At 44.0% G+C, this 23,974-nt stretch overlaps 1 protein-coding gene across 1 annotated transcript in view; it reads right to left on the reverse strand.

Annotated features, from left to right (window-relative positions):
- Nucleotides 1-23,974, reverse strand: part of Actn2 (actinin alpha 2) — a 71,500-nt gene that overhangs the window by 20,819 nt on the left and 26,707 nt on the right. Inside the window, exons 2-11 of the mRNA XM_027409451.2 lie at nt 22,590-22,704; nt 21,272-21,391; nt 20,378-20,464; nt 16,896-16,983; nt 15,346-15,424; nt 12,061-12,142; nt 5,780-5,865; nt 3,685-3,777; nt 969-1,199; nt 21-168 (exon numbers count right to left, since the gene is read on the reverse strand). Coding sequence (XP_027265252.1) covers nt 21-168; nt 969-1,199; nt 3,685-3,777; nt 5,780-5,865; nt 12,061-12,142; nt 15,346-15,424; nt 16,896-16,983; nt 20,378-20,464; nt 21,272-21,391; nt 22,590-22,704 — 1,129 coding nt within the window. The remainder of the gene's footprint in view (nt 1-20; nt 169-968; nt 1,200-3,684; nt 3,778-5,779; nt 5,866-12,060; nt 12,143-15,345; nt 15,425-16,895; nt 16,984-20,377; nt 20,465-21,271; nt 21,392-22,589; nt 22,705-23,974) is intronic.

A 23,974-nucleotide genomic window follows, 5' to 3' on the forward strand; every position in this document is an offset into this window, starting at 1 on the left:
CTGGTTTCTCGTGCCCTTACCATAAGCCCATGTCTCATGCGTGGAAGCCTTCTGCCTGAACTTCTCAGCCAGGTGCTCCAAGCGCTCCAGTCTCCGAATCTCATTCAACAGCCACTCCTCATAGCCCTTCTCAGCCTGTTCCAACCTCTGCCAGGCACCAGCAATGTCCTGAGGAATGGAAAACATTTGAGGCCACAGGCATCACATGTGGGCTTCTAGGGCTCCCACGAATCCACCTACATGTGTCTGACAGTGGTGTCCCTGGTTTCATCTTTCCTTGCCTCTTCTGCACAACTGACTATCCCACTGGTTTGGTCCAAGTATCTAAATCACCACAGTGGCCTTTTAAATTAGCACAGCTATACCTAGTAGCCACACAGACATTCCTCCAGATGTGAACCAAGTCCCACAGGGTGGAGAGGGTAGGTGGTCACAGCTGGAAGGGGAGTGCACAGGGAAGAGCTAGACGATGTAAATTATAGAGAAACCTAGGCAGGGGCAAGGCCACAAGTCTGAGAGGAGGGAAAGAGGCAGAGCCTTTGCTGAAAGCTTGTTGGATGCCATCTCATGACACCAAGAACTGCATCATGGAAGGAAGCAGAGTATCAGTAATGAAAGCCAGGTTTGGTGGCATACATTGATAATACCAACTACTCAGGAGGCCAAGGCAGGAGGGATGCAAGTTTGAGTTCAGCCTGGGCAACTTAATGAGTTCAAGGTCAGCCTGGCAACTTAGTAAGACCATTTCTCAAAAGAATAATATGAAAAGGGCTGGGGAGGCAGTTGAGTGGTGGTATGTTTGCCTCATATGTGCAAAGGGTTGGGGTCCAGCCCCAGTAATCTCTCAACCCACAAAAATTGAGTGGTCACGGGGTCATTCATCATTACATTCACTAACAGTCACACTCAGGAAGTAAAGGCTTCCTCAGTAGATCAAGGGCAATGCGGGACGGACTGCAGCCACTCACCGACACCATCTTGCCCTCAGAGGGCATGAAAGCAGGCCGGTTGCTGATCCGAAGCTTGGTTTGCAGTGTGTTGAAGTTGATCTCTAGCTGGCACTTCTCCTGCACCTTGGGGGGTTTGTGCTTACGACGGTAGTCCCGGAAGTCCTCCAGCTTCTTCTGCATGGCCTGCATGGTCTTCTCAGGTGTCCTGTTCTCTAGCCAGGGGATTGTGCGCCGAATCCATTCTAAGAGCTGTTTCCAAAGACAAAAGTGGGGCTGAAAATACTAGCAAACTGTTCCCAGTTTGAAAATAAAGGGGCCTGATAACTGGAACCAGTTCCCCTAAGGCTCCCAAATGACTGAGCATGGTTAGTTACAACTGCACTGACTTCAAGAGGGGACAATGGCTCTGCGCACGGTGAAATGAATGGCAGTGTCTACCCAGGGCCACAGTGACCACCCCAATGAGACCACACACAGGTTTAACTTGAACTTCAGGTCAGCACGCAGAGTCGTGTTTGACAAAAATGTGACATTTACAAGAAACATAGCAACCAGACATTAGCAGACAAATGCTGGATGGAGCCTTCAAATTCTAAAAGGAAAAACAAAATAAAACAAAGAATGCAGTTGATACACTCAGCAAGGAACTGGGTTGAATGTCAAAGGTTTCGTTGAAAAAAACAAGTTCAGCTCTCATGAGTCCACTCACTAGAGTGTGTGCTATAAGAACAAGACTGATGCTGGGCTGGAATAGGATTTATCATCTCATTTTTATGAAAATCCACAAGCAATGAGTGAAAAGGGTGGTAAATTCCCCAAAACTACAATCTGCCCTTCTCCTCAGTCACCAGTCAGGACTCAGAGATGACCTGCTAGACACCTAGTCACTTATTTTCTCTTCTATTGTTTAATTTGAGATTTTTATTATTTTTACTTTATGTGTATGAGTGTTTTGCCTGCATGTGTATCTGTGCATCACATGCATGAAGTGCCTTCAAAGGTCAGAAGAGGGTTTGGGTCCCCCTGGAACTGGAGTTACAGACAGTTCAAACTGCATTCAAACCCAGAGCCTTCGGAAGGGCAACCAGGTTTAACTGCGGAACCATCTCCCCTTTCACTCAATTTATTTATTTAATTATTTAATTTACTCGTATGTGTACTGATCCCTTGTCAGCAGACTGGAATAAAAACTAGTTACAATGATGATGCCACCATAGTCAGCATCTTGGAAGAATAAATGAAGAACTGGGGCAGATTGAATGTGAGTGTCCCTCACAGGCGCATGTGTCTGAACACTTGCTCCCCAGCAGGTGGCGCTGTCTGGGAAGGTTTTAGGAGGAAGCAGCTCACTGGAAGGAGTGAGTGGCTGGAAACAGGCCCTATGGTTTTCATAGTCCAGCCCTCCTTCCTGTTCCCTCTCTGTTTGTTGATTGTGAAAGCAATGTGACCAACTTGCCTTAGGATTCTTTGCCATTGCCTCCTCTTCCAAGGGGACTATTTCCAGTTCCCTTGGAACTTTGAGTCAGAATAAACCATTTCTCCCTTAAGTTATACCTTATATTTTTATAAGGTATAAGGTTGGTTTTTTGTTTTTAGATTTGTTTTTGGTTTTTTTGTTTGTTTGTTTGTTTTTTTCGAGACAGGATTTCTCTGTATTGCTTTGGAGGTTTTTTGATTTTTTAATCACAGCAATGAAAGGGAAACTAAATTCATGACAAGTAAGAAAATTTCTGACAATTAGCCATCTTTCTGTGCTGAAGATACTTCACTCTTGAAATTTAAGACTGGCCTTACTGCCAACAAATTTGATTTTTTTTTCACAGAAATAATTACAAAAGAAAAAAGTGGTGGGAATCAAACAACTAGAATTTCTTCATATCAGCAGCATGGAGGTATGCATTTAGTTTACTTTGATTGAATCATCAAGTACCTATTTGGGAAGATTCACCTTACTTATGTTGATAATTTTCATAGCACAGACCAAGTATCAGGTAAATCAAGTTAAGGCAAAAATTATTTAGTCTTGTATTTATTTTCATTTCCTTTTTTAACCTTTAAAATATTTTAAAAATATAGTCTAAGTTATCTGGTCTTGAGTTCCATCTCAGAGGACACAGCCCTGGCTTTGTAACACAGGAGCAGCAACAAAGATGTCTTGGTAACCTCTATGCTACAATAAGGACAAAAAAATGAACTGTAAAAGCATTGCTCAAATCAAGAATCTGGATGAAGAGCTACAGAAGTGCATCCCTGAGGCTCCAAGGTTTTGGAAGGGGAGTCCAGATCCCACTGGGCCTGTGTGCACACAGATACATCACACCTCCTCCTCCCAAAGGTTATTCCTTTCACATGGGGTCACAGTGCTGAACAGGGCTCTTGACACAAAGAGCACCCTACATGATGCCAGTAGCCCACGAGCCAGGGGAAGAAACGGTGCATGATGCCGCCTTGAGGGTCTGACCTTGCAGGGGCAGAGCTAAGACTAGAATCCCCTTCCTACCACTTCGGAACATGCAGACTAAGGTTAAGCTTTGCAGTCTTTGCAAAGACCATGGGGGATGGGGGGTGGTGACTTGGCACCAGACATGTTGCTACAGGATAAGCAACCTCTGAGACCAGGTGTGTTTTCTGCTTTCACTCTCTCTGGGATGAAAAGTACAAAAATCAACATGGACAATCTCTGCCTCACCCCTGGCTGCAGGTGGACAGAGCTGGGGCCACCCATTTCCTTTACCTCACTCGCTAGCCTCTCATATTCTTCCATCAGCCTCTCATTCTCTTGATTCACAGCAAGAACCTTACATATCCTGTTAGCTGCTGTCTCGGCCTGCAAAACACAATAGGTAAACAGGATGGCTGGTCGACAAGGGTATGCGTGCAAACACACATAAAGCAAGACATGGTCGGGCAAGGCAGGCTGAAGGAGATGGTGTGTTGAAAATGGTGCAGTCTGGGTCGGGGTTGGGTAAGATAGAGGGGATGAATCAGTTCACACCTTTTTTTTTTAGTTTTCACACAGACTTACACGGCAGGCTGAATATACTGTAGGGAATAACGGGGAGATATCATTAGTCTAAAGCACAAGCTTTATAAAACATTGAGCAAGTTAGTAACAGAAATATGTGGGTCAAAGGAAACCAAGATCTCAGGTCCCTGACTGTCCACCTAAATGCTTCTGAATACTGACCCTACCGCTATGGGGTGGAATGACACTGGCCTTCAGAAATCAAAGCTGAAGTGATCGGGTGACCTTGAATCCATGGGAAGTGACCTTAAATCCATGGGAAGACCTCAGCTCTTTTCATGAACATGTAGAATCTAGATTGGCTACTGGAAATGAGCTTGCCTTAAGATGTTGGTTTTTTAATCCATTGTTTAATTATCAAAGCAATAAATAAGGGAACTTGGGTTGCATGTCTCATAGCATGCTCCTCTAATGGAGCAAGAAGAGATAGCAACTGTCCTAAAGTAGGTGTGTCCAACTCATGGCCCATGTGCCACATGTAATCAGGAAGCAATGAATACATCCCAACATCAAGTTGTAAATTCCTCGGATTTTTTGTTTTCAGACAGTTTTACTATGTAGCTGCCCTGGAACTCAGTATATAGATCAGGTTGGCCTCAAACTTAGAGAAATCTGCCTGCCTCTACCTCCCAAGTGATTGAGATTAAAGGAGTGCATCCCTACAGCTCCATTTATTTGTAGTTGTTTTAGCATTTTAATTATTGTGTATGTGTATGAGTGTGTGCATGTACAGAGAGTGTGTGCAAGTAAGTACAGATATATGTGTACCAAGGCACATATGTGGATATCAGAGGACAACTTGTAGTGTCTTCTCTCTTTCTGCCATGTGGGTCCCAGGGATTAAACTCATGTTGTCAGGTTTGGCAGCAATTACCTTTCCCACTGAGTCACCTCATCAATCCACTTGAAAAAATTTGTGTGTGTGTGTGTGTGTGTGTGTGTGTGTGTGTGTGTGACTCAATAGCATGGTTGTTGATGTGGATTTTGTAGGTGACAATAGCATGTTGCAATGGAAATATATGCAAAGGAAATATATGCATGCTTTTGCAACCTTTCGGCTATAGGTTGGACACTCCTGTACCACCCAAGACAATCCATCTTTGTCCAACATGGCCCAGAGAAGCTAACCAAGGGACAGCTGGCTTCTAAAACCCTGATTCTCCTGCCCACACTGACTCCAATTACCATCACCTCTCAGTGGTAGCCTTTACAAAAGGGGCAGAAACAAGACACACATTGCCCATCTAGTGCTTAAGGGCTTCCCATGTAACGGGGACAGGTGAATCTGCAGAAGGTGATGACTGGTTGCTCCCAGTGCCCTCCTACTGTTCTGAGCTATGGGAATGCTTGTAAGGTTGGAATTCTTTTGTCCCTTTGACTAAAAATACAATTAGTCTTGAATGATGCAGCAAACCATTAAATAGAGGTCATTTCCAGGCAAATGAGAACAAACATGGGAGAAGCATTCATGTCTCCTAGTTGCCTCCCTTTGCCACTCAATGCATGCAGGGCACTCTTCAAGGCTCTCTGCTCCCCAGAATGCACAAATGTTTCTAACAGTTTTCTAACGAAATAGGAGAATTATCTTCGAAGGGGAAAGAGTAACGAGAGACACTTTGGTTATTGCCTAAAGTTCAAGAAAAATGACTTGCAGTTTGGAACTTGCTGTGTTAGGTTGTATGAAACACTGAGATTCCGAGGTCAGATGTGAAGCACACGGACACACACCCAGAAACACACACACACACGCCAGCGCACACACAGAAGAGCAGCGCAGCCCGCTGCGTGCACAAGGGAGGAGTACCTGCTCCGCTCCCGCGAAAGCATGGTAGAAGCAGGAAACGTAAGTCATGATGGCTCTTTCATCGGGTTTGGGAGTGTTGACAATGTCTGAGGGGGAAAAATAACACGGGACACAGACACACACAGGCGGAGAGGAGAAACCACGGTGAACGGAGGGAGGAACAAATCAGCTTACACCGACCACTTTGTTTCTCATTTCCTGGGCCCACGACCCGGAACCTCGGGGCAGCTGGACAGCATTGAAATGGTCCCGGGATAGGAATTTGGGGATTTCATTTTTTATCCATTTATTCAGTATATAAATGTGTATGTGTGTGTGTCCACACATGTTCTATGGAATGTGTGTCCCACACACATATTCTATGGAACACATATTGAGGTCAGAAGACAACTCTTGAGAGTCAGTTCTCTCCTTCCACTAGGTGGAGCTCAGGGGTCAAACTAAGATCATCGGGCTTGTTGGTGAGTGCCTTTATCTGCTCCACCATTTTGGTAGTCCTAGAAATAGGATATTTTAATGGTCCAATTGAGGGCTTGTGCCATGCATCCTTCTATGGGCTTTTAAAAGTATGTATAGCATGTTAACATGGAAATTTGTACAGTATGTATCAGGATCATTACCCCATTTTGTTAGTTTGTTAGTCTTGTTTGTTGTGACTCTCACAACCTTGGCTCTGAGGAAGACCCGTTACTTTGAAAGATGCTAGAGATATAGCAGGGCTGTCCTCCTACTTCCCAGCCCCACCCTCAACATGCATGGGAGCTCTCTGCTCTGGAAACCACCCTCTGGAAACTTACTATTCGTGTGTGGGGGGTGGGGGAGGTTGTTTTTAACACCTTAGCAACATACTTACCTTCCCACCAAAAGTAACAAAACATCTAAAGAAAGGGGCAAACATGGCTGTGCTTATTGTTCGCACTTGTATTAGCTGCTACAAGACCAATTAGAAGAGAAACTGAACCTGATGACCACACATGCTTTTCTCCTATTTTTGGCGAGTGCTTTTTTTTTTTTTTTAACCTGCCCTTGGTCTAGTTTGGGTCAATGGACAAAGGAAGATAAAGTGATACCCTGTCATTCTTTACAGTGAAACTTCACTTTGGATTTGCTGAAGCTATGAATGTAAAGAATGTGGGCTCCTGTAAGCATATGGAACCTTCTGGAAAACAACAGGAACAGCATGAGAGCAGAAAGTTTCAGAGAAAACTAGACTAAAAAAAGACCGAGGGCTGCTTCCTCAGAACCAGACGGTCTCCCTATTGAGGAGAAGAGGCAGGAAAGGAGAGTGAATGATAGAAAACAAAGTGAGATACGAGAGCGAAGGGCGAGTGGTGACTTGTATTCCACATCCTCCCCTCTGTGCACCAGAAAAAGCATGATAGTAACAGGACACGTGAGTTACTGCGGCTCTTTCATCGGCGAAGGTCTGCCAGTATGTACTAAACCTGTGTGGAGAAAAGAGGGCTAAGTGCTTGGATGCTCCAACAGCCGGCTTCTGATAAGCACTTCCTCTGAGAGAGCCTGCCCCACCATGTAGTTGCTGTCTGAGTCTGATTCAATCACAGAAGTCACACTCACAGTCTCTGTTCTGAGCGATTGTGATAACGGCCAATAGAAAGAGAAAGATTGCAGAGAGAGGGTATGGCTGGTCCAGAAATGCCTAAATTACTAGAAAGCACACGAGGCTCCTAGAGTTCTAGCACATTCACAGGGCTTTCTGTGACCTGGAGGGCTGAGGTCAACAAGATCCCTTCTACAAGTCCACAAGAAGCATGTGTGCCCACAGACTAAACTCTGGGCTCTCCTCCAAACAGGTTCAAGGTGAATACAATTTCTACCTGTTGAAAGTATAATAGCCAGGATGAGAAGAATGCTTCTATTCCATTGCCAGGGAAGCTCATGGCTAAGGAGGTCAGTTAGACTCATGATAGCCCATACCTGGATTCAGAGACCAAGGCAAGTATCACAGTATGAGAGCAACAATAGCAGGTGGGAAGACAGGGATCTGCCAAGGGTCGTGGCTAAGTGGACAGCAGGAGATGTGGTCTTGTCAGCACAGTGAATGCACAGAAGAAAGGCTACTGGAATGCTGTGGTGAGGACTGAGAGGAGATCACAAAAACACCTGCAGAAATACATGATGATCTGCAGTGGTTACATGCTAGCATGCTCTGCACCCAAGACCATCACAATCTTAACAGTTAAACAATTCCTGCACAAGACTCTCCTACAGCTGTGATTAACACACTGTATAAACATTATGGATCATTAAAAGGGGAAGACAAAAGGAATAGTCACGCAGAGCAGCACAGGCCTGTAAACCCAATGGGAGTGGCACTATTAGGAGTTGTGGCTTTGTTGGAGGAAATATGTTACTGTTGGGTTAGGTGGGCTTTGAGTTCTATTCTCAAGCTACTCCCAGTGTCATGGTGGACTTCCTGTTGCCTTCTGATAAAGATGTAGCCAGCACCATACCTGCCTGCATGCCACCATGCTTGCCACCATGATGATAATGGACTAAATTGTAAACTACTACCTCAGTTAAATGCCTTCCTGTATAAGAGTTGCTGTGGTGTCTCTTCACAGCAATAGAAACCCCAATTAAGACACCTCAACTCTTGGGAAGCTAAGGCAGGGTTGTTGCCCCTCATTCTGGGTCGGCCTCGGTTATACTGTGGGTTCAAGGTCAATTTGGAATGTATAGAAAGACCTTGCTCAGTAGCCAGAACCTGGAAACAACCTAGATGCCTCTCAACCAAAAAATGAATAAGGAAAATGTGGTCCGTTTACACAATAGAGTATTACTCAGCTGTAAAAACAAAACAAAACAAACAACAACAACAACAAAAAAAAACCCAAAAAACAATGACCTCATGAAATTTGCAGGCAAATGGATGGAACTAGAAAAAAAATCATTTTGATTTCCACAGCTGCAGAGAGACTACATAACAAAGAGGGCCCAAAGAGTGATGCATGGATTTCCCTGGGAAGGGAAAATAGAAGAGATCTCCTGGGGTGGGGGTGGGAGAGATGTCTTGATGTGGGGGCGGTATTTCCGGGTTAGTGAGAAACTTGGTGCCAGGGAAACTCCCAGGAATCCACAGGGACGACCCCAGCTAAGACTCCTAGCAATAGTGGATAGGATGCCTGAACTGGTCATCTACTGTAGTAAGATTGATGACTACCCTAACTGTCATCAAGAGTGTTTACCCAGTAACTGATGGAAGCAGATGCAGAGATCCACAGCCAAGCACTGGGCCTACCTCCGGGAGTCCTGCTGAAGAAAGGGAGGAGGGATTGTGGGGGAATCAAGGTCATAATGGAGGAGCCTGTAGAGACATCTGACCTGAGCTCATGGGAGCTCATGGACTCTGGACCAACAGTTAGGGAGCCTGCATGGGACTGACACAGGCCCTCTGCATGTGTGTGACAGTTGTGTAGCTTGGTCTGTTTGTAAGGCTCCTAGCAGTGAGATCAGGACCTGTCCCTGGCACTTAGCTGGCTTTTGGGAACCTGTTCCCCATGCTAGATTACCTTGCCCAGCCTTTATGCAGGGGGAGAAGCTTGGTCCTACCTCAACATGATGTGCCATACTTTGTTAAGCCCATGGGAGGTCTGTCCCTTTCTGAATGGAGAAGAGGAAGAATGGATGGGCCGGGGGGGGGGGGGATAGATGGGAGGGTGTGTGTGTGTGTGGGGGGGAACAGGAGAAGAGGGGACACTGTGGTCGGTATGTAAAATAAATGAAAAAACGTTAATAAAATAAAATAAAATTAATAAAAAAGAAAGACCTTGCTCAGAGAACTGGAAGTAAGGGAAGGGAGGGAGCCAGGAAAAGGAGGAAAGAAGAGAAGGAAGAGAGTAGGGGGAGAAAGGGAGAAGGGAATGACTTAGTGCTAAAGCATGCCTTCAGCCAGAAGGATAAAGTGAAGGATAGCTCCATACCCAGCCCAGGACCCAGACACTATAGACAAACCCAAGAATGGAGGAGAATGTGAGTAGTACCAGGGCAGTGATGGTGGTGATCCCACTAACAACCATGAATGCCTCTGAAAGCAACCCTGGCTTTCCACTTGGGACAGGCATTCAAGAGGCATTAATGAACACAGAGATGAACCTATTAATCCACACTGGATATTAATTCAAGAGCTCTGGTTGGTTAATTCCCACATGGAAAGGTCCATGGAGAGACTACATGAGTACAAATTGAGTTTGGAGAGGACAGATGGAAGGGGGCATTTCTATGGTCCTTTCTGGCATTCTCCTGCAAGAGAGCCTGGGAGAAGGCACCAGAGGATTCCCTCTGTCTCTGTTCTGAGTGCTTTTGAGAACCACCAAGGAGAATTAGCACCCACACTGGGCTTGGATTGGTAAATGAGTGCATTGCCAACTGAAAAGCTGCTGCCATGGGCTAAATGGCTGAGGTGCTCATCTCCAACAGCTGTGACTGGACCTTATGCAGAAGAATCGTCCCAAAGGGGAGGAAGGGAAGATGAACCCACACTGGAGTATACAGATCCCTTAGCCCAGCAGGTGTCTTTGTACAACTAGAACACTGGACACATGGTGTTCCAAGAAGAGGCTGTACTGCATCAATGCTGCCACAGGGTGAGGAATGTCTGGAGCTTTCAAGTCCCAAAACACAGAGGAGGAACTTCTCTCTCTGTCTCTGATCTAACAAACGCCCTGAGTCCAGAGTTAGAGCTGTGGAGAGAAAGGGCTCTGTGCTTTCAGTCGCCCAGCCTGTAGCTGTTTAGACAGACCTAAGAGAACTGACCGAAGACTAATTAGAACTCCCATTAGGGAATAATGACACCACCAACCACAAAGCAAAAAACAAAGTCTAATCCACAGAGGCAGGCATTTACACAGTTCCGGATCCCCACAGTTCCCAGCAGAAAGGAATTTGCTCACATGAAGTATTCAGTAAATGTCTGCTAAGGGGTAACTGCTCATGGACAGATGAAATGAATGCACCCACTCCAAATGCTGGTGTTTTATATTTTTGGTTGTGAGCCTAGCCTTTAACAGCTGACCCATCTCTCCAGTCCAAATGCCAGTGTTTTAAACAGTGGGTCACAGGTACAACCTGCAAGAATTAACCACTCCAAAGGACCACAAGAAGTATTGGAAACAAGTCGCCAGAAAGGGAACTGGCAAAGCACAAACTATACAAAAGTCCCCTCGGATCTGTCAACATTAAATTTCATTTAGATAAATTCCAAACAATACGTGAAAGTTTGGTTAGTACACTGAGGACCAAATGTTCCATATTTTAAATTCTGTTCCACAGCTTCTAGCCTGAAAGACTTGTTTTCTCTTAAGTGGTGGATCTCACAAAGGAATTTATCTGCTAAATTTATCTCTACATAGGGAAGAGAAAAGCATCTGCTATTGAAAACAAAACAAAACACAGAAAGTCTTTTTAAAAAACAGCAAACCAACAAAGCCTGCTGTGCAGATTTGCAATCTCAGTTACTGGAGAGGCTGAGGTAGGAAGATCAAAAGTTCTAGACCTGGCTGGATTATGGGATGAGTTCAAGGACAGCCTGGGTAAACTAATGGGACTTGAGACTCTGTCTTAAAAAGAGAAAGTAAAAAGAGGGCTGGGGATACAGCTCAGTAGGAGAGTGTTTGCATAGATGTGCAGGACCCTGAAGTCAATCTCTAGTACTGTAGTACTGTCTATGCAATGTGTGTAAGTATGTAGTATGTACACACTTGGGACATGTATGCATATTTCTGAGAGTGTGTATATGTATGTATCTCAGTACACACACACACACACACACACACACACACACACACACACACACCTAACTAGATCTCAATCTATTTACCAAACATTCTGTTTTTGTTTTTTCCAGACACGATTTCTCTGTGTAACAACACTGCTGTCCTGCAAATCACTCTGTACACCAGGGTGGCCTTGAACTCATAGAGATCTACTTCCTCTGCCTCCCAAGTGCTGGGATTAAAGGTATACACCACCATGCCGGGCTTACATTCTGCTTCTTAGCTAAAGCTGAAATTTTTGTCAAATCCTGTTTCTACAGTTCTGCTGCCCCTCCCTTTTTTTTTTTAGCAAAATCATGTATTAGGTACAAAACTAATACTCATGGGTTGAGGTACAGGGGTACAGAGCTTTGTCAGAATCATACGTACTTCAGATGTAACACGGCTGTAGTTTTACAAAGCTCCAATCACAGCCACAACTTTTACAACTATAGGTTTTGGTTTTGGTTTTTTTCTATAACCTGGTAGGCACACTTTTCATCTCACCTTCAGCATCCAACATTTTAGGAATATCCAAATGCTTCTCTGCTATTTCCATGGCCAGGTTAATGTTTCCTATGGGGTCATCCTGTGTGGAAAACAAGACAGTCAGGTTTTTAAAATGCCAAAGCAATGAACAAGACACATGCCTTGCTTCAGGAAGGACACCTTCCCCCTCACACAGGACAAGAATTACACAACGTTCCTTCTTATGAGACATGGAGAGAAACACCAGAAGTCACAGAAACCACAGAACCCATGCAGCTTTGCCTCACAAGATGTAAGCAAAGGGGTTAAGAGGGCAAGTGCTAGATTAAGAGGTGATTAGTCAGATATTTTGTCACTGGAAAGAAAGGACACCCTGATATGCATTAGGGCTATGGAAAAACTCTCAATCTTTCTAAATCATGAAAGCCATTTTCCAGATGTGGAAGGTGATCTTGGAGATGTTTACCCCAATTATACTGTGACGTTTGACACATCTCACAAAGTCCTACCTTGAACTGACCCTCCTGTTTTCTACCCCCAAGTGCCAGGATTACAGGTGTGCACCACCACACTCAGCTTAATATATTGGTTCAGAATATAAGCAAGCTTGGGGCGGGGAGGGGTGGGAGGATGAAGGGCAGGTGATTCTGGGTGAACTGCTTAGCTCACTGGAGAGGTTACAAAGTGGCTATGAAGAGCAGACATGATGCTTCTCTTATGTTAAAGGTGAGAAAATGACTATTAAAAATCTCAAGTGAATTCACTATGGTCATTTATTTTTTACAGGAAATTATGTTTCCACCCTGTGAAATTGGTTTAACATGTATAACAAGGTTAACTAGAGATGTGTAGCTGAAATTTCAAAAACTAAAGACGTAACAAAAACTTTTAATCTCTTAAAGAGATGAACTAAGATGAATCTGAAACAGATGGAGGTAATAGAGAAAAAATCCAAATGAACAACAGTGCTAGTTCAGGGACAGCTTCAATCTACTTTCAGTGCAATGTCATTTAAATATTTTAAATTTCTTTAAATTTCTTATTGGGGTGTGTGTGTGTGTGTGTGTGTGTGTGTGTGTGTGTGTGTGTGTGTGTGCAGGCACATGTGTATCACAAAGCATGTGTGCAGGTCAGAGGACAACTTCCAGGGGTTGGTGCTCTCCTTTCTCCATAAGCCTATGGGTTGAACTCAGGTTGTTTGGCTTGGCCTGCTGAGCCATCTCGTCTACCCATTTGAACATCTTAGAAACTGCAATGCTTTGCAGTGTTAACAGTTCCTTTACTACAAAAGACTAACTGAAAGCCTCAGACTGCAAAAGCACATTCCAGATTTATCAGGCAAAGTGGGTTTTTAACTAAATATTGTTTTAATAAAATATATAGTTGTTTGATTAATCTTCTTAAGCAAATCTACTTGCCTGTTTTATGGCTTTGCTTATGAATCTTACTAGTTAGATTAAAAAAAATTAAAAAAATATGTAAGAAAGATTCCAGTGCCCAAAATGGAGTGATAATTCTGAGACTTTGTGACACCATTTGTTTTATATTGTCATTTAAAGAGATGAAATGTGGCAATTCAGTACTTCCTAGCACAGATAGGGAGTCATATGACCCTGGGCAAGCCCTGGCTCTCCCACTGTTTAGGTCTACAAAACTGGAATAGTAAGTACTGAAGCCAGGTGTGGTGGCTCATGCCTATAATCCAAGCACTCTAGGGGCTGAGACAGGAGAATTGCCATGAGTTTAATAGTAGTCTGGGCTACACAGCCAGACCCTGTGTCAGACAAACTAACAAAAACTAAAGCACTGACTTCAGTGTGAAACTTCAATGAATATGTATGCATAATTTTACACACATGTTTACATATGTTACGAATATATGTATACACATTTATTCATAATGTGAATATGAATTCATTCTGATATAGTAGGAATGTAAAACACTGCTTTTTACTATATACTACTAATTTTCTATCCACTATAGATGACCAATTCCACAAGTCTATTCACTTTCAAAACAAAAACTGATCACTACATTGGTAGTGAAACAGTCTATTTAGAACAAGTTCTAGCAGCGGGCCAGTAGCGCAATGGATAATGAGTATGACTATGGATCAGAAGATTCTAGAACAAGTTTTTCATGTTACGAAGGAAGTAAATATTCATGGAGGAAATGTATACATGCTTATGTGCAATGGCTAGCCTGAAAAGCACTTTCTACTGTGTTACCTTCATCCTCATCTTTGGGGAACAAATCAACCTTCACATGCTCTGAATCGATGAAGACAGGCTGGGGTGGGGGGGGAATGGGGGTTGGTAAGTGATAACTAACAAGATTGAGGGAAGCCAGAGGGCACTTGCCCCACAATTGTACATGCCACACACGTGAGGGCAGCATGCAGAAGAGCCAGTTTCCAACCCAAAATACACGGCACACAGTGAACGGCCAGCTCAGCACACCAGCAGGAAGTCTGTGGCTACAACCCAAGGCAAGCATGCTTCAGACTGCCAGACTTTCAGCCTTAAATCGCCCTGCGTCATTATTTCTGAAGCATGGCAATTCCAGAGGAGGGCCTGATTTCTCTTTGTTTCACAATCTATATTTTAAAATGACCTTGACTCTTAAGTCCAGGCTGGTTGCCTTTAAACTCACCACTCTGCTGCCTCACCCTCCCAAGTGCTGGGCACCACACCTGATTCTAGAACTACTTTTTAAGGTGGAATTGTACTTAAGATGGTACTTAAAGATGTAGAGGCAGAAAGATCAAGAGGCCAAAGCCAGCCTCATCCACAAGAGCCCCTGTTTCCACACTACTCCCCTGAACCCCAACCTCATCTGAGATCTAGTACATTGACTTGTTTTCTAAGGTTAATCCCCATGCCCCACAACCTCCAAAGCTTCTTTTCTAAGACTAATAACAAAGTCCTGCCATCAGCAATGACATAGTTGTGATAATCCTGTGTGAGAAATGAATTAATCAATTCTCAACAGATACCTAAGAATCCTTCAGAAAGGTAAAGGGAATTTAAGGGCAAGGAACATGGCTCAATAGTAAGCTCTCACCTAGCATATATAATCTCCTGATGTCACATTAAAAAGAGGGAGAACAATTGAACCATTCTTATTCCCCAAACCCTAGGCCCTGTCCATCTTCATAATCCAGGCTGGTAAAACCTTTAACATATGTAAAGCCTTCTGGGCAGCCCACATCCATGCTAGTCGGTGCTGATGTGCTCATTCTCAGGGTGACATGCTGAGCATGATGGGTGGGGGGACACTGAAAGCCACCCCAAATAAATGACCTTGTTAAGCTTTGAGTAGTCAATGAGGTCGGGCCGGTGTCTATGGATGAGGGCACAGAGTCCAAGGCCATCTTTCCAGCTTCACAGCACAGAGGAGAAGAACGTGGGTTAATGGAGAGACCAGAGTGTCTCCTGGGTGAGACACCAGCTGTTCCTGTCTGATGTCACGTACCAAAGGGACCTTGCTCCTCCCCAATGAGTGATACCAATGGCCCTAGGTGGTTCCGCCTTGTACTTTGCAAGTACACTTCCATTTCCTTTCCCCCCTCCTTTCCATTTTGAGCAGGGCCAGCCTTGCTAAGGACTCTGCCTCTGTCCACTCTGTGCTGGCACAGAAAGCAATAGGAGATAAGTCTACCACTGTTCCTACCCTTCTAGTCCTGGGGTTTCCTACTCACTTTTTACTCAGTCTCCATTTTGGTCCTTACCTGATACTACCCTTAATCCCCTTCACCAAGGACACTGGCCCCAGGTGAGAGCTGCACCCTATGAAAGTTCTTATGGGACTTTCAAAGCCAAGACCAGCTCCCAGTGACTCTGTCTGTCCTAGGGGGGTTGTAGGGAGAAACCCTGATTATAGGTATCACTGATCATGCCCGTTTGGGCATGTTCACAGTTTGTAACAAGGGTTTAAGAAGGAGGGAGGCGAGTACGAGGCTCTCTCTTGCTTGGCTGAGCTGACTGGGAAGCATTTCTGGATCCTTCCTGCTCAGATGCAAACCTGATCACTGGTTCCCTTGTGTGAGTATTTTCCCTTAATAAACTACCGGTTATTAACCTATCTCTGATTCAACTTTGTAATCATCAGTAGTGGATTGCTTTTATTGGTTTATCTATTTATTTTGAGACAGGGTGCTTCAGCATGGCTCAGGCTGGACTCCAGCCTCAGCCTTCTAGGTACTGGTATTACAGATGGGTGGTACCATGCTGAGCCTACTTTTATTTCTTAAAAGGCCAAAGCTTGTAGGTGAGAAGGTCACAGGGCAAACTTGGATGTCAACCGGGGCAAAAACACCACTATTAATGATCCCTTGGATGCTCAGCTTTGAGTATACTGCCTACAGCAGAGCCAGTGACAGCAGGCATGGGAGATGTCCCTCAAAGAGTTGGGAATGGAAGAAGACCCTGGGGGAAACATCACTTGGAAGCACATAGGTCCATCTTGGCCCAGTGTGAGAAGGGGAGAGAGGTAAGTACAGACAAACACAGGAGCCTGACTTTCACCCTGGCCAGCCAGTTCAGTCCTCCATGGCTTCTTTGGGACAAGGTGGAGGAGTGCTCAGAGTGGTTGCAGAGTCTGCTGGGGTCCCTCTGACACTGATGAGTCTACCACTCCTGTCATAAGGAGGCCCCAGATCAGACTAGGAAGGACTCTGGCACAGCACAGCCTCCACTTACAAACATGCCCCTGTGTTTGCAAACTCTAATGGACTTCTCCTGTGGAAACTACCCCCTGGGCAGGAGAGACACTAGTATAAGCCGGGTGGTCCTCCTGGCCTCCCTGGGCTCTAGGGGACAGACAGAGATTGACGGTCCCGGCCAGCACCTACCTGGTATGGAAATTCTGGATGTTCACATTTCTGTATGGAGCCGTCTTCCTCTGACACCACAGCAGCAGACCTTCTTTGGCAGATGTTTCTGTAATGACATCAAGAAAAGGTGTCTAGAAGGAAAAACACTCAGGGAACAGATATTTTATATTGGACATACAAAAAAAATAATTTAGAGGAAACTCAGACATGTCATTTTCAAAGCTACACCTGAAAAATTTAAATTTCAAATTTGCTTTATCACTAATTACAAAATTGTAACCAAGGCTATGGGATGTAGCTCAGGAGTAGAATACCCTCGTGGTTAGGGTTTCCATGGTCCTGAATGCAATATCCAGCAACCAAAACCCAAACAACAACAAGAATACAAAGAAGAAAACCCAAAGCAACCAGTCAGCAAAAAAAAAACAAACCAAATCCAAAAAAACCAACAAAAAAACAAATAAAAACCCTTTATTCCTGTAATGCTGACTGGAGAAGAAATTGCTGCCTCCCCCGCCCCTTAATTCCATATTCAGGAGATGACAGGGGGAGTTCTAGGTCAACCCCAACTCTAAAAGGAGCATTCATGTCTATCAGCTCATGCCAGGCTGATGTGCTTGCTACCTCTCTCCTTCCCTGACTTTGTACATCATTGTTGCTGCTCTCTTTTTTGTTGTTGTTGTTCACTTTTAACAAAATGTATTAATGTACCTTTTAGCCTAACAGCTGTTTGAGCACTATAATTAAATCTTTTTCTTAAATGTTTATTTCTTTAAATTTTTAAAAAATTAAACTTTGTGTGTGTGGACACATGTGCCATGGTGCACATGTAGAAGCCAGAGGGCAATTTTCAAGAATTGGTATTCTTTCAGTCTACCACAAGATCCAGCAATTCCACTCCTAGGCATATACCCAAAAGAAGCACATTCATACAACAAGGACATCTGTTCAACCATGTTCATAGCAACACTATTTGTAATAGCCTGAAACTGGAAGCAGCCTAGATGCCCTTCTACCGAAGAATGGATAGAGAAAATGTGGTGCATTTACACAATGGAGTACTACTCAGCAGAAAAAAAAACAATGGAATCTTGAAATTTGCAGGAAAATGGATGGAACTCGAAGAAACCATTCTGAGCGAGGTAACCCAATCACAAAAAGACAAATATGATATGTACTCACTCATATGTGGATTTTAGACATAGAGTAAGGGATTACCATCCTACAATCCACACTGCCAGAGATACTAGTAAACAAGGAGGACCCTAAAAGAGACAAACTTTGTCCCCTGGAGAAAGGGAAAGGGTCACGATCCCCTGAGCAAAGTGAGAAAATGGGAAGAGGGGGGAGGGAGCTATGAGAATGAGAAGGGAAGAAGAGGAAGAATGCAGAGGTCATGAGGGAGCAGAAAGGTTGAGTCAGGTGTAGATTAGAAGAAAGGATATGCAATAGGTAGGGTTTTAGTTGGAGGGATGGTAGGGGAGGAAGAGAGGGAGAAGCGAACTGGGATTGTCATGTAATTCAATCTTGTTTGTAATTCAAATAAAAAAATTAAAAATTAAAAAAAAAGAGTTGGCATTCTTTCTCCACTTTGTGGGTTCTAGCAATCAAAACATCAAGTCTCACATTTTCAGGCTTGGACTGCCTGCTAAGTCATCTCATCAGCACCTCTTGTAATTAAGTCTGAATTCAGTGCTGGTGACAAATGTCAACTTGACATTCTGAAAATTAGAACTGCCTATTTAACTCTCAAGGTACAGCGTGTGTACCTGCAGAACAGGTGCAAGGGCAAGCTGGACTGCGAATTAGTCAGCCTCCCTTAGCTTGGTAACTAACAGCTAACCAAGTCTGAGTGGCAAGAGGTGGTGTGTTCTTCCCAGGCTAGAAGAGGCTCTGATGTTAGTCTTCCTGGTGCTTTTAGTGACTCATCAGCCAGCAATCATTAAAAACCACCCACTGGGGCTGGAGAAAAGGCTCAGTGGTCAAGAGCTCACACTGCTCTTCCAAAGGACCTGAGTTCAGTTCTTAGCGCCCATGCTGAGCAGCTCATACCTACTTACAATTCCAGCTCCTGGGAATCTATCTGACTTGCCTTCTGGCCTCCAAGACACCTGTATGCGCGCACACACATACACACACACCACTCCCCACATACATATATGTAATTAACACTAAAATAAATGTTTAAAAGAATCCACTTGCCTTTTTTTTTTTTTGTACTAGGGGACAAAAAGTCTGCAGTATGTGTCCTTAGAGAACTTCTAATTCACTTGTGATTCCCTTTTTAGAACCCCAAACCCATTTATGTCATCTAAAACATCAAACTAAGATACAACGACATTCAAACCTCAGTTCAGGCGCAGAAATGACAGCCAGTTTGAAGAACACAGTCTGCATTTGAAAACTCCTGCACAATGTGGGTCTATAAAAGTGCATTTCTTTATGCTGATGAAAATAACAAGATGCTTCCTAAAGGCTCCCACTTTATTTAAAAAACAGTAATTTGTCATAACTGTGTCAGTTTTTATACACTAAACTTAAATACTTAAACAGTTAATCCCACTTTACCGAGTAGATACTGTTTTGAAGACTGATTCACACTACTGCATTAGCTGAGCTAGGAGCATCTCCTGTGTTTTCTTTTTCTTCTTTATTTGGGGGAATGAAGAGAATGTTTTGGGGTGAGACAATGCCTCATTAGGTAGCTCTGGCTGGCCTGGCATGATGAAGCCTAAAGTGTTTTCAAACTTGTGATCCTCCTGTCTTACTTTCCTCAGTGCTAGGTTTATTAGTGTCAACCACTATGCCCAACTTTTTTTTTTTTTCAAGACAAGGTTTCTCTTGTATAGCCTTGGCTGTCCTGCAACTCACTCTGTAGACCAGGCTGGCCTTGAATTCACAGAGATCTGCCTGCCTCTGCCTCCTGAGGGCTGGGATTAAAGGTGTGAGCCACTACAGCCCAGGAATGCCCAATTTTAATTATCATTATCATTATTATTATTATGCTTATTAGTAAGGCATTCTAGCTGTAAGCCTGAAGAACTTTGCCCTAGGGGTTGGGGTGATGGCTCTGTGGTGAAACATATAACTAGCGTGTACGAGGCTCCAGTTTCAATCCCTAGTGAAGGGAGACAGAGAAAATTAGGAATAGAGAAGAAGGATAAGGGAGGGAAGGATAGAGAAAAAAAAAGAAGAAAGGAAAACTCTCTGTCTATTTCGTTAGTAATTTGTGATTTTCCTAGTGCAATATGCAGCAAAGAAACCCATGTTAAAAATAACGTCTGTTCTGAACATGTGCTCATCTTTTGCAAAGTGATTCCACCCCAAGAATAGAACAGCACCACCAGGGTCTTTTCCCACATAAATATGAAATTTCTGAAAACTCAATTTAGATGCCTCTCATTTGATAATGACTGTTCAATGTCACAATATCCTACTCAAGTTTTAATTTACACGCACAGTTTCCAAAGTAGACAACCGGATCACCATTCAAGACTTACCTTCCACTGAGATGTCCTGAATGGCAAAGCGGAGGATGATGGTCCAGATCATACCCAGGGTCATTTTCACATTGCCATCGACTATTTCTGTGGGAAGAAAAACAAGTTAATGGACAGATGACACATCCGGTACACAAATTGTTGGCAAGGATACACAAGAGAGGACCCGTCTGTTTAAACAAGTAGTGCAGAGTGTCTGGTTGTGTGGCATTTATAAGCAAATGGCTCCAGTTTAATTGAATTCTGAGCTAGTAATTAACACTAATCTTGTATATGCTTTGTCACTGCAGACCACCTGGGAGTTCTAGGACCCTTTAGAGAGAAGGCATTCTACTCCAGTCTCTGCCCTGGCCCCTCTTGCAGTCTTCCCTAAATGGCAGCTAGCTACAGGACTCAGCATGCACAGTGACGTGAAGCTAGTCCAGCTCCTGGCTTCCCCTGGTGCCGTCTTCCACAGACAATGAAAAGGCTGCTCCCTTCCTAGAAATTAGGAGTTTTATTCAATTTTGCTTCTGTGACAGGGTCTTACTATGCAGCCAGGGCTGGCCTTGAACTCCCTACGTAGCCAGACTGGACTCAAACTAACAGTGGACCTTAGCCTCTCAGGTTGTGAAATGACAGGCATATCTCTGTACCACACCTGGCTTTAGAGTCCTTCAGACATGAATCTTCTTTCTCATTTCAGTAGCAGGTCTGAAGAAGACAAGGTGTGACACTTGATGCTGTTATTTACCAGTAAGTCTAGAACCTGGCATCCATTCCTGGTTCTCAAGTCTACAGGCAGTGTCTAGAAGGAGGTGTGGTGTGATACAGGCAGGCATGGAGCATGGTAGGAGGGAGAGGAAAACAGAAGGCACAGGCTACATCTTGCTTATGAGGTCACCTGTCACTTACCTTCCGCCCCAATAGACACTAGTTTCACCCCCTTGCTGGCTATGTAATCCAAAGCCTTGTTGACATTCGCAATCTTGTGGAACCGCATTTTACCCCGGTCAGGTTTGGGCAGCCTTTCCCCTGAAGGAAGAAGAGAATCATGTAGAGTAGTGCCTTGGTTCTGAATCCAGAGGTTCAGTGCTAGAGTCTAGGCTTTTCTGAAGCGGGAAATGATCACCCCATTGCTTCTGACATGTTTCTCGTTTCCCTAAATGACAAAGAGGGACACTTTCAAGGCCAATGTGACCAAGAGAAATATAGCATTAAGGCCATTGCACCCTTTGCAGACATATCAGTAATAGGGTCTGGTCATGAACCAGGTTTCACATTCATAAGCAGAGAAGCCAGTTTGTGGCCCTGAAGCATTCAGAGATGCTGGTTAGCTGTTAGAAGAGGTCGGGTAGCCTAATGCAAGTCACGGAAGTGGTTGCCAGACCTTCCTAGACATCTGGTTATGAGGCTATCTGGACCAGAGTGGGCTCACCATTCTCCTTCTCATCTCAAGTCACATCTTAAGGACCACCTACCCATCATGCCCAGTCTATACCTGATGACAAGCCTAGGGTGATCTTCACACAAGTTCAGTCATGTGAAACACGTATACTGGCCTGGACCAGGGGCTATTTATTTCTGTAATCCATACCAGGTGGACTAAAGATGAAGCAGATAGTGGGGCTGAGAGCATCTAAAAAGTGTCCATTTTTTTCTCTCTCTTGTTTTGAGATGTGTAGTATACTGTTTTGTTGTTGTTTTGGTTTTGTTTTCTTTTGTATTTTGAGACTCTATCTCATCATGTACATGTACCCTAGGCTGGCCTGCAACTCCCTATGTATTCCAGGCTGGCTTCAAACTCATGGTGATCCTTTTGATTCGGACTGGAATTATAGAGATGCACTGTCATATCCAGCCCTAAACATTTTTAAAGTCCATTCTATACAGAGCCCATTCTTCATTTAGAACAGGGGAAAATCAACAACAAAACAAAACAAACAAAAAAACAACCCAGGCATATTTCTCTTTGAAAAAGTTTTTTCTTGGCTTTGGCCTTGTTCTTTGAGACAGGGTCTTACTGTGTAGCCCTGGCTTGCCTGGACCTTTCTGTGTACATCAAGCTGGCCTGGAACTCACAATAAATCCATCCGTCTCTGCCTCCCCAGCCGGATTAACTGCACCCGGCTTTTTATCATAGTGTAGTCAGCCAACCTTAAAGAGTATGTTCATCTTTACAGATACTGCCCTGCAGGTCACATGTTAGACAGTCTAGAACCTGCACACCCACCTGAGATGACTTCCAGAAGCAGCATGAGCTTGAGGCCATTCCTGAAATCCTCCTCGATGTTCTCAATCTGGGTCCCGGCTTTTCGTAGGTGCGAGTTGCACCAGGCAGTGAAGGTCTGCAAGGAAAACCAGACTCGGTGAGCACAGGCCAGATCTCTTCTTTATGGACAGCATCTGGCACCTTCAAAAACAGAGGTTCTTAACCTGTGGGTCATGACCCCTTAGGGGTCAAACCACTCTTTCGCAGTGGTCGAATATCAGATATCCTGCATGTTGAATATTTATATTACGAGAATATTTGCATTACCATACCTAACAGTAACAACATTACAGTTATAAAGTAGCATTGAAGTAATTTTATGGTGGGGGGTCACTATAACATGAGGAGCTGTGTTAGTGTCTCAGCATTAGGAAGGTTGAGAACCACTGAAAGGGTCTATCAAAGGCTGGGGTTACCTGGGCCTTCTACAGGAAGCAGAATTCAATGTAGAGAGGAATTGGAGACATAAAGGTGAGCACTTAGGAAAACTCCTTAGGGACAAAAATTCATTTGTTTGTAACTACAACTTGAGGAATTTTTAAAATGTTTACCTTTATTTACTATTTGTTCATTTATTTTGGGGGCGGGGAGAGAGGTACATGAGTGGCAGGATCCACAAGTGGAACCAGAGGACAGCCTATAGAAGTCCGTTCTTTCCTTCCACCATGTCACCTCAGGGTTGTCAGGCTTGGCAACAGGTGCTGCTACCTGCTGGGCCCTCTCTCAGCTCTTGAGTTTTTAACCATCAGTGAGAAGTGGCTCCACACTGACACCCAATACTTGTGCCTTTGAAGAATTCTTACTTTGAAGGGAAGGGACTAAATAAGAACATGCTTTTTACTCCTTGAATTCAGCAAAAGTAAGCTTGCCTGCTGAATAGATACATACATAATGCTGAAGGAATGCTGCAACTGCTTTCTGTAGGAGTGGCTGACACTGTGTATGTAGCACAGAGAAGGGAGGGACCCATAACCACTAATTATTGGTTTATCTTGAAAGAACAACAATGTAAGTTCTTAGCGTAATCAATTAAAACAAATTTGTAGTATATTATTTAAAAAATAAAAATAGTAATAACCTCCTAGGAGCCTATTCTATGCCTTGAGCTAGATTCTTTATTTTGAAAGGTTTATTTTATTTTTAAGTTGTGTGTGTGTGTGTGTGTGTGTGTGTGTGTGTGTGTGTGTAAGACAGACAGAGAGAGAGAGAGAGAGAGAGAGAGAGAGAGAGAGAGAGAGAGAGTGTTGGAGTTGGTTGTGAGCCACCTGATGGGGTGTTGGAAACTGAACTTGGGTCCCTTAGAAGAGTAGTTCGAAGTCATGGCCCTAAGTCATGTCTGCAGCACC

The sequence above is a fragment of the Cricetulus griseus genome, chromosome 3, assembly GCF_003668045.3.
Source record: "Cricetulus griseus strain 17A/GY chromosome 3, alternate assembly CriGri-PICRH-1.0, whole genome shotgun sequence".
NCBI lineage: Eukaryota > Metazoa > Chordata > Mammalia > Rodentia > Cricetidae > Cricetulus > Cricetulus griseus.